General features: G+C 53.1%; 2 protein-coding genes across 2 annotated transcripts in view; both read left to right on the forward strand.

The window, feature by feature from the left end:
* The first annotated feature begins 234 nt into the window (after positions 1-234).
* Positions 235-10,970, forward strand: part of WNT2B (Wnt family member 2B) — a 12,627-nt gene continuing 1,891 nt past the window's right edge. Inside the window, exons 1-4 of the mRNA XM_008638961.2 lie at positions 235-4,603; positions 8,069-8,289; positions 9,840-10,117; positions 10,529-10,793. Coding sequence (XP_008637183.1) covers positions 8,163-8,289; positions 9,840-10,117; positions 10,529-10,793 — 670 coding nt within the window. The 5' untranslated portion in view covers positions 235-4,603; positions 8,069-8,162. The remainder of the gene's footprint in view (positions 4,604-8,068; positions 8,290-9,839; positions 10,118-10,528; positions 10,794-10,970) is intronic.
* Positions 8,296-9,833, forward strand: LOC108448392. The gene has a single exon (XM_017741125.1). It carries the CDS (start codon positions 8,472-8,474, stop codon positions 9,420-9,422), a length of 951 nt encoding a protein of 316 aa, XP_017596614.1. The 5' UTR covers positions 8,296-8,471; the 3' UTR covers positions 9,423-9,833.

The following is a 10,970-nucleotide window of genomic DNA, read 5'->3' on the forward strand; positions in this document are numbered from 1 at the left end:
AGGGCTGTGCCCTGCGCCGTGAGAGGCCGTCAGGCCCCAAAAGCGGCCTCCAAAATTCCTTTGGAAAGATTTTGGAGATTAGACAAATGTTGCTTATAAACATAAACTGTGCAATAAACAAACTTGGTGTAAATAACTAAGTAGAGTTTACTCGCTATTGAGAGGCTAGAGAGCTGTTCTGGTGTGGAAAGCCATTCTGAAATTAAAGGTTTGGTTAAAGAAAAATGTACACAAAGCCCTGCATACCCCCCTGCATCCCACCCTCACACACACCCACTCTCCTGCAACCCACACGGACCCCCCCCATCTCCCCAGCACACCAAATCCTTGTTAGCTAACTTGTTTATTGCTAACCACAGCCCTTGGAAACTACAAATATTTAATTTCATCTGGCATTGGAACAGATGGGAGGCATCAGGCTCCCAAAGAGATAAAACAAATCTGTGAAAGAAAGAGGATCGCAAGTTTGGGTGTGGGTTGGAGAGCATGTGGGAGCCTGGCAACCACATGGGGCTACCCATAGTGCTGGCAGGATACGGGGGCTCCAAGAGAGCTGCTGCATCCTGGGGTGTGATGTCCGTATGAGGATTTTGAGGGATGACCAGTCCAGAGTCAGGCAGCCATCATGGTCCAGCTCCCTTCCTTGGCCAGGGAAGGAGGAGTGTGTTCATGGGCATGGAAAACATACCAAGGGCAAATCATGAAGCAGGAGTGCTCATCGCTCCCTCTGTGTCAGAGCAACCCCTGGACATGGTGTCAGGCTCTGGCCAAGGGTTTGGCAAGGACACCCCCACTGCAGATGGAGAAGGGGATATTCTCACCATGATGGGTTGTTGGCAGGAGCTGTGCTCCCGCTAGCATTCTCCAGGATTTGTGATGTATTTCCATTGTGACACCAGTGCTGTTAATGGTCCAGGTACAGTGAATGGGCACAAGGAGTGATGGAAAAATGGAGCCACACATATGTGGATACAGGATATAGGAGAGAGAAGCTCATTTAAGCAGGCATCATGCTAAGGTGTGTGGGAGGGGAAATAGCATAAATAGGAATGTTTGAAATTAAGCCAAGGGAAAGACAGCTGCATGGAGGAGCTCCACAGCCCACTGTGTAACCCTCTGGGGCGCAAGGGTGCCGCTCCTCCCCTCCGTGCCAGTCTCAGCAGGGCAGACCCACAGCAGCCCCCGGAGGGCTTTGCTAGTAGAGGGTCTGGCAGGCTGTGTGGGGGCTGCGACGCCTGTGTGTCCCTGGCTGTGATCCCATCCTGTGCCTTGAACCATTCCCTCCACCACCAGCACCTCGGCTGCAGAGCAGCTCATCACCCATTCAGTCTTGGCACTCTCGGAGGCAAGATACAGAATCACAGAATAGATTGGAAGGGACATTAAAGCATCTCGTTCCAACCCCTCTGCCACGGGCAGGGACAGGGGACAAAGTACTGGGAGCAGAACTTGCCACCTCAAAGGGGAGAGGACGTGAGCACTTGGGACACTGAGATCCTGGGGTGTTCGCCCCGGCTGTCAGTTTGTTGTTGCAGAGCACTTTGCATGGCAATAAAAGCAGGAGGTCAGTGACCAGGAAGTCTTTATCCTGAGGCGCTCTGCAGCTCCGGCTGTCCAGGCGGCCGTGCTGTGAAAAATAAGTTTTAAAGTAAAGTCAGACTGATGGAGAATGAACCCCGTGGCCTTTGCAGCAGCCCTGGTGTTCTTGGTTAGGGTGGATGGAACAGATGGGTTCTCTCAGTCACTCTGCGCCATTATAATAATCCTAACTGTGCTGCTTAGTCCATTTTTCATTAGGGTCACTTTCACCTATAGGAAATCTTTCTTAGAAAGAAAGGCAGAAGGAAAAAATCCTTCTGCTCTTCCAAACTCATTAGCTTTTACTATTACCAAAAGTGATTTCAGCAGTGCCATGAGGAGATCTGTGCTGGGCCAGATCCCATGGAAACACACAACTTCTTCCCGGAGCAGCTCACACCCGACACACAGGATGGAAAAGAGAATTGTACATCTAGCTTTACTAACAGAAATTGTCTTACCTCCCCACCTCTTAGCAAAGGACTTTAAGATTTGGGGAGAAAAAAATTGATTCTTAAGGGTAAAGGATATTTTTAATGAGCAATTATTTTGTATTCATGCACCACCAACAATGTCCCTGAGGAACAGCTTTCACCCAGCACTGACCAAAGTTTTCAGACCCCAATTTTCAGGTCACTGTTATGCAAGATGCCAACAGCAAAGCCTCCCACATCTGCCCAGGGGACAACAGAGTACAGTACCCATCTGCTCCATCTCCCCAGGACCACAGTGTTTCAGTCCTCCTCACAGAAACTACATCCCAATGACCGCACTGGGGTGCAGGAAAACCACACAGAGCGGACAGAGGCCAGGATCTGAAGGCAGACAACTGTTAAAAGAGGAATGCACAAGAAAGAGAAAGATAACAGTGCAGAAAAGGAAAAACATGTCCCTTGAGTGGCACGGGTAGTGGCTCAGCATTATGATATTAAAAATTATTGGAGTGAGACTAACACTCTCAACACGCAGAGTAGTGGGTCTAAGTGAGGAAATTAGGACTATTAATTATTCCAAGGCATTAAGAATTCCAGCAGGCCAGGATGGCCCTGTTCCCAGTGGGGCTTAATAAAATACTCAGGGTTTGTAATACTAAAATAATATCTCAGATGTCTATAGCACCTTGCAACCCAAAGTGCTTGGCAGTTGGCTATAAATTGTCTCCCACAGCAGGGAGAGCGGAGGAAGGAAGGTGCAGCATCCTTGGGAAGTATGCAAAGAACTTGAGGAGGTGAAATGCTGCCAGGCATGATGGAATTTGCTCTTTAGCAGGCAAAGAGGCAGGGATGTTGGATTTGATCCTATCTGCATGAGGTGTCTCCAACAGCTGCCTAGGGCTTTCCAGCCTCCCACCAAAATACAGATTTCATGAGGACTCAGTGGGATGGGAAGAGACCCAAAGCCAGGGTAGTTCGGCTCCCAAGTTGATTGTCAGGACTGTCAAAACTCTTAGAGAGCAACAGGGAGCTGAATCACCAGGGGATGGACTCCCACAGCCTCTGATGCCACCAAGAAGGCAGACCATGTTCTGGTCTCAGCCTCAGAGCTCTTTTCAGACCTCAGGAGCAGAGACTGTCCAGAACCCCCAGGAGCAGCCGACATGGCTGGGGGTCCAGGGATTCCAGGTTGCCTTACCTGCCCTGAACACACCCTGCAGATGGTAGGGAGTCGCTGTGCCAGGAAAGGCGAATTCTCCAGCTGAAAACCCATTACCTGGGATGTCAGAGCCAAGCCTGATGCCATCGCTAAGACCCTTTGAGTGGAAGGAGCATCCCTTCACCTCAAAGCCATCTCTGTGTGTCAGGGACCAGCGTGGGCTCCCTGAGCTTCCTCACACCAGGATCCTGGCCCACTGCATCACAGAGCTGCTTGCACAGACATCCTTCTCCCACATAAAGCTGTGACAGTGATTTTAGTTAAGCTTAGCTTCTATTAATCTAATTTAAAACTGTGCCTTTAATGGTGCTCGTGCAACCCCAGTTTGCCCACAGTAGGAACTTAGGAGGTTTCAAGCAGCTGTTTTAATTCAGAGCATTAAAATTTTGATTTGCCTGAGAATGGCAATTCCAAAAATTTCCCTTTTAGAATCTAGTCATGTTCAAATAGGTTTTCCAATGCCTTATGACATGGTGAAAAATGAAGTCTTAGCTAAAGCAATGTCTAGTATAAATTTCATTGAAAACTGAATTAGGGCACTCAGTTATTTCACAGGAACACCTTGGTATTATGGAAGAGCAACAGAACAGTTTCTGATTCCATGTAACTTTACAAATTCCCTTGAAATTAATTTCTTTCTTCAAAACCTCATTTTCCAAGAGACATTTCCCACCTGATATTTCCCAGTGAGCACATGCAAGGAGGAGAGCAGCCGTGGAAACTCTGAGGTGTTCAGACTGTCACCTGAGCAGGGGGCAGAGACACGAGGAGCCACAGGAGCCTGCAAATCCTTGGCGAAGCCGGGCAGGCTCTGTTGGGAAGCACAGGAGCAGGACACATCCAGCACAGCCAAGCCGTGGAAGGGGGTTAGCACAGCCTGCACGCTGCCAAGTAAATAGATGCGTCTGCCTCTGATTTGCATGTTTATCTTAGAAGCAATTTAGGTTTCTCCTTGTTTACAAGAGCCAAAGTCAGCAGACTCTCCACAAGAACAACAACTGGAAGCCAGAGCGTGACGGCTGTCTCCTGTTCCCTCGTGCATCGGCACTCGCGGGATGCTGGGACGAGCTTGCTGCAGCCGTGCCTCTGGACGCATCCCCGCAGCTTGCACGAGGGAGGAAGGCTGGCAAGGAGAGAAGAGGGCTCCAAAGGTACCTGCCCTTGGAACATGAAGTCTGCATCATCTGCTGTTTTGCTGCCTCGCGAGAAGCAAGGAAGGGAGGGCGGGAGGTCCGGCACACAGTGTCCCACAGCACGGCCCCTCACTGCCGGCTCCGGGCAGCGGGACTCCGGGAGAAAACGGGAAATGCACCCAGCTCGGAACTGCACACTGATCGGCAAGAGGGCACGCTGCAGCATCGTGCAGCCCAAGGTGGGCAGAGGGATTGTGCCAGCCCCTCACCCGAGCTGGGCAGACAGCTCTTCACTTGGCAAAGGGCGATGCCAGGGCTTTATGCACCCTCAGGAGGCAGCAGCACGTGGAATCCCCTTGGACAGGGTGGGGGATTGTTATCCCCATGGGCATGCACTTAATTATCCACTCCCGTCTTCCCTCCCTTCCAGCTCCTCCTCACTGCAGGCTGCCCAGCTCCTGCTTCTGCCTCTCTCCTCCCAACCCTGAAGTCCAGGCCTGAGCAGCCTCCAGCATCAGGAGTTCTCTCTCACAGAGTTTTCTGAACTCAGGGCTTGGGTTTTGTGGGTTTTTTTTTCAGCTGGAAAAATGCAGATTCCCCCTGAGTACAGCGCTGCAGAAATGTGCCACTTCCAGCACAACTTCATTTGTTTGAAAACAAAGTTCTGATAAGGCAGCTGGGGACTTCTCAGAATATCCATTGTCTTTCCCATTGCAGTGTTTTTAAAATGTCACAGATTTTGAGAAATAAAATTGGAAGGGATGCTTTCATCTATCCAAAACAAATGTTTGGGTTTTTTCCCCTCCCAAAACTCTGCTTGGCAGAATTTTCTGATGTTCCTCGTCTCGCTCCAGTTCAGAGTAACTGAACCCAACTGGAGCATTTCTCACCAAGTGGAAGCTTTCGTCTTTGCCGAGATAATCACAGTCTTTCCAGGCCATGGGAGGAATTTTCCCTTTAATTGTGTGCTAGATTTCAGTAAATAAACTCTGATGGAATCCCATAGGTGCTGTTGTAAATCCACTGCCACAGGCCACAGGCAAAGGGAGATGCAGCCTCTGACCCTGGTGGTTCTGGGGTGCACATGGTGAGGTGCTCCCGCAGCAGTTGGTGCCCTTTGCTCTGCTCTCCTTCCACTTTCTCCTGCTGATAATGTTTGCTCTGATCTGGGTATTTGGCAGGAGAACTAAGGAGAAGTAATTAGCTTCCAGTGTGAAAAAGGGAGTGCGTAGTGTTTATCTTGTCTGGAGGGTTTCCCTTGATCTCGGTCTCCCAGGGGATGGTGTTGTGCTTTATCCATCACTCTCCAGTCTGGGAGGCAGCTCCTCTGCCCACTGCTTTGTCCCAGCCCACTCACAGCCCACTGCTGTGACTGGACACCAGTGCACCAGCTCAGTAGCCCTGGCACAGGGCAGGGGATGGGGTCCCCACAAGGTCCATGGTGAGGTGGCCCATCACAGAACATTTTACCTTTTCCAGCTTCCCCAGCATCCCTTTTCTCCAGCGAAGAGGAGCTTTGGCTCCTTCTGAACCTCCATCCTGCAACCTGCTGCCTCCCAGCATCTGAGCACTGCTCTTGCCAGCACAGGCAAGAGCCAGCCATCCCCATCCTTGCTGGGCAGAATGAATTTAGGGCTAGAGACCTGGCCATGCTTCCCCATAGGAATTCTGCAGTCCCACTCAATGCCACCATGCCATCATCCAGCTGTCGGATGCTCCTCTGTCCTGCCCTGCCCGCCATGGGAAGGAACAGGCTGCTCTCACAGCGTGGCATGAATAAGGCAGTGAAACACCCGCAGTCAGCAGTGCTCGAGGAGCTCCTGTTGGCTTTTCTTTCCCAAACAGCTTCTGCTGCTTCCCTGTTCCTCTGCTTCAGGATGAAAGGCTGGCGAGCATGCCTGTGACAATAATGCTCACTGCCCCTTGGAGTCTGGGCTTGCAAAGCCATGGGGAGCTGGATTTATTATCCTCAGCTCCAACCCGAGATGACCTTGTGCCTCTGCCAGCATTTAAACAAAATATTTTAAAAGAGGGAAGAGATCCCATTGCTTTCTGTGCTTGCAGGGCTTTCCTGAGCCTGGGAGCTCTCTCTGGGGTTGATAGAACTGAGAGAACATGTCCAGAGAGAGACAATGAAATATTGTCCAAGCTTATTGCTTTTTATTATTGAAGGAAGGTTTTTGCTTCCAGTCTGGGGGCTAGAAAAATTCTGAATATCACCCAAACCTTATCCCCTCCAGCCAGAATCCCAGCTCCATGCTCTGCGGCAAAAATCATCCTCCAGCACAAGCAGCAAGAGGGGCGAGCGGGTGGTGCAGGCAGGAGCTGACAGGGATGGAAAATTCCATGTTGCTCCCATTGTCCAGGATGGTGTGAGAGTGTGGCGCAGAGCTCAGATCCCTCCCCGGTGGCTGTGGAAAGCTGCCCATGGGGCTCAGCCAGGCTCTGGCAGGCTGCTGTTTGTGCGTTGTCTTTCTGCTCGGAGTTCCTGCTCTCTCCCCACTGCTGCAGGGAGGGGACTGGGATACAGGCGGGATAGGAGCCACAGCACAGTTCTATCAGTTGTGCAGCTTCAGGGCATGAGAGTAAATGTTCAGGAGATGCACAGAGAGGAATCAACAGCTGGGGATAACAGTGTGAGTAAGGAGTGCAGCAACAAGAGGTGAAGCCTGCTCCTCTTCCTCCTTCACCTGTGCATGGCACAGGTGTCTATGCTATGGACATTCCTGAAGAATGCAGGCAGGAGACAGGACAGAGCCTGCGCCAGCCACACGGGGCTCAGCTGGGCTCCATCCTGCTGTGCTCAGCAGGGCTGGGTGGCAGCGCAGGGCTGGGATGTTGGGAAGAGGGTGAGAGGGAGGTTTTGCACATCAGCAAGTTTCTCTGCTGCTGCCCGAGGAGTTGACACAGCTCAGGCTTATGGGACACATCCCATGACTCACAGCACCCAGAGCTGGCTGTCTCCTGGGGGAGATGGGCTCCACAGATTCCCTGCTCCTTCCTGCAGTGATGCATGCACTGAGAAAAGCTCTGCTTGCTCCTGGCTGGTGCATCTCAGGATTATTTTATTAAACAAAAAGGCTGTGATGGCTCAGCAGTGCCCTGTCCCTGTGTCCTGTCCCTGTGTCCTGCCTGTCTGAACCACAGCCCCAGGCAGATCTTGACATGTGCCCACAGTTCTCCCATGCCAAGGGGGCACATTGCATAGAGACACCCTGGGCAGAGCCTGGAGCAGCTCTGACACAGCTAGAAAGGAAAGGGAAAGCTGGACTTCAGTGTAAGACGCACCAACCAAGGTGAGGACCTGGAGTCGCTTGGTTTGTTCAGCTGGAGAAGAAATTAACAGAGACTGAGGTCAGACCTCATTGGGGTCTGCTGCTTCCTCCTGAGGGACAGCTCTGATCTCTGCTCTCTGTGACCAGGGACAGGACGCAACGCAATGCCTGGAGATGGATATTGGGAAAAGGTGGTTGGGCACTGAACAGGCTCCCCAATGCAGTGGTCATGGCCCCGATGCAGCCAGAGCTCAAGGAGTGTTTAGACAATACTCTCAAGCACAGGGTGGGATTTTGGGGGGTGTCCTGTGCAGGGCCAGGACTTGGACTTGATGATTCTTGTGGGTCCCTTTCCACTCAGGATATTCAGTGATTCTATGACTCCCCTCTGCAGGCAGGGCAGTAATGTGGTACCATTCTCTCTTGCAGGTACATCGGGGCGCTGGGTGCAAGGGTGATCTGTGATAACATCCCCGGGCTGGTGAACAAGCAGCGACAGCTCTGCCAGAGGTACCCTGACATCATGCAGTCGGTTGGGGAAGGAGCCAAGGAGTGGATCCGGGAGTGCCAGCACCAATTCCGGCACCACCGCTGGAACTGCAGCACCCTGGACCGGGACCACACTGTCTTCGGCCGGGTCATGCTGCGAAGTAGGTTCTGCCCTGTCCCCTTCCCAGCACCATGTGCCTTGTCTTCCTGGGAGAGTCTCTCCTCTCACTGGGCTGCTGTGCCCGGTGGCTTGGATTACTCCCTGAGGAGAGCTTTGCCTTTTCTTGTAAATTAATCAAGTAGTAATGGGAGCAGAGCACTGCATTTGGAATAGCTGCACCAGATGAGATGGAGCAGGGGGAGTGCTGGGGGAGAAGGGGGAAGGAGACACCTCCGGAGAACAGGCTCATATGTAAACAGTAATGGGATATATAAATATTTGGAGAGCGGGGTTGGCCAGGACTCAGCAATTCACGTGGGAACTGGCTGTTCCCTCGCATGGCAAGGGAGGCAAGGCAGAGACACAGCTCCAATCCTTGATTCAGGCTCCAAGGTGGAGGAGGATCATGGCTATGGGGCAGGTGCCAGCCCTGCACAAAGGGCTGGGCATGGCCCCTGCTCGGGAGGGACCTTCCCGCTCCAGGTGAGGGATGGACACAACACCAGCAGGGATGCACCCAAGAAACGTACCCAAGGAACAAAAAGGTACCATGGGGACAGGGATGGGGCAGTTCCAGAGCAGGAGCAGCATCATGGGCTCCAGCTGCCCCGGGAGTCATCTGGCAGCAAACAGGCCCTGGGAGCTGGTGCAAGCCCTGGCACAGGCAGCGGCACTGCAGGACAGATGCTGCTGCATCCCATGACGTGCCAGGAGTATCCAGCCATGTGGCCTCCAAATCAAAAGCGGCTGGAAGAGTCTTCCCACTCGCAGCTCGTATGGAGGACACGTGAGCGCCACGCAGGGAGCCAGGCAGTGGGGGGCTTGCTCCTAGCTGGCGGGGGGATGGGGCAGCTGCCCATGGGTTGGACGAGCATCAGAGCCACAAGGAAGATGCCCAACCTGACTGGAGGGAAGGGGACTGGAAGCCCGAATGCAGCCCTCCCCCTGCCATGCTGCAGCCTGCCTGCTCAACCTCTCTGTTCCCATCACGGCACCTTTTCTCCTGCTTGCATCCTCTCCTGGCAAAGGATGGGGAATGATGAAAGCTACTCGCCACAGCCCCATCCTGCGAGGCCCAAAGAGACCTCTGCTGCCTTTGAAGTTGCTTTCAAAGGCTCTCAAAATGAAGACTAACATGGTTTTGATTTGCAGCTTCTTTTACAACATTATAAAAACAGCTGCAAACTTGAACCAGAGACATAAAATAGCAGGCAGTGGGCTGTGCTGTGTGGGGAGAGCGGAGCCCGGCCGGGGCTGGCGCTGCCTCCATGCTCTGCACAGCACTGGGATGGAGGGAAGTGGCCCTGACAGAAGGGTGCTGGCTGGTCCTGCAGGCTTAGCACCCGTGGACATGTACCCTGAGCACTTCAATTAGTGTGAAAGGCTCCAGGGAAGCTGAGTCTGGACACTGTAGTCAGCAGAGGTGTTTGGGCTTGGCTTACCCACATACAGGATGGTCTCGCTCCCCATGCCCTGGTCTTTCACGGGATGCAGGTGCTTGGCACAGCCTGGCACGTTCATTCCCCATCCTTGTTTCTCTCCCCGTGGCAGGCAGCAGGGAGGCCGCCTTCGTCTACGCCATCTCCTCGGCTGGGGTGGTCTATGCCATCACGCGGGCGTGCAGCCAGGGGGACCTCAAGGTCTGCAGCTGTGACCCGCTCAAGAGGGGCCGCTCCAAGGACGAGCGCGGGGAGTTCGACTGGGGCGGCTGCAGCGACAACATCAACTATGGGATCCGCTTTGCCAAAGCCTTTGTGGATGCCAAGGAGAAAAAAGTGAAGGATGCCCGGGCGTTGATGAACCTGCACAACAACCGCTGCGGGAGGATGGTGAGTGCAGCCCCTGCAGCAGAGCCCAGCACTTGCCCATCCCACTGGGACCTTCCATAGGGAACTGGGCAGCTGAGATAGCTTGGCCACAGAAACAGGACCTTGGGCATCTCTGGAGGGCGGTTCCTTCTGGGGATGAGGGCTGGATGCTGCCCTGCCTTCACAGTGCTCCTCTGCACACTTTGCCCTGGGGAATGGCCCCACGAGGATGGCAGGACCCCACTTCCCTTTGCCTCCTGTGTCCTTGGTGATGTTGGCATCAGTGACCTCTGTACACAGCCCCCATCTCCAATTAGGAGCTCCATCCCACACAGCCAAGGGCTGATAAGCTGCACCAGGAATGAGTGGACACTAGTGCAATACCTGATGCCCAGGATGACCACTGGTCCTTATGCATCCCTCTTCCCACAGGCTGTGAAGCGCTTCCTGAAGCTGGAGTGCAAATGCCACGGGGTCAGCGGCTCCTGCACACTAAGGACTTGTTGGCTGGCAATGTCAGATTTTCGAAAAACAGGGGATTACCTAAGGAAGAAATACAACGGGGCCATCCAGGTGACGATGAATCAGGATGGCACTGGCTTCACAGTGGCCAACAAGAACTTCAGGAAGCCCACAAAAACAGATCTGGTGTATTTTGAGAACTCACCTGATTACTGTGTGATGGACAAGTCAGCAGGTAAAACCCAGAGCTCCAGTCATTACCCAAAAGCATCTCTTCCTCCCTTCCCAACAGCCAGCAGCTCCCAGCTAGCCCAGCCTGGGGGCTCAGCTCCCCCACTCAACCCCAGTCTTTGGAGACGGGGTTACCCAGACCCAGACTCCCCACAACACCCCACACCTGCACAGGCAGGAA

Source organism: Corvus brachyrhynchos, unplaced genomic scaffold (genome assembly GCF_000691975.1).
Source record: "Corvus brachyrhynchos isolate BGI_N302 unplaced genomic scaffold, ASM69197v1 scaffold338, whole genome shotgun sequence".
Lineage (NCBI taxonomy): Eukaryota > Metazoa > Chordata > Aves > Passeriformes > Corvidae > Corvus > Corvus brachyrhynchos.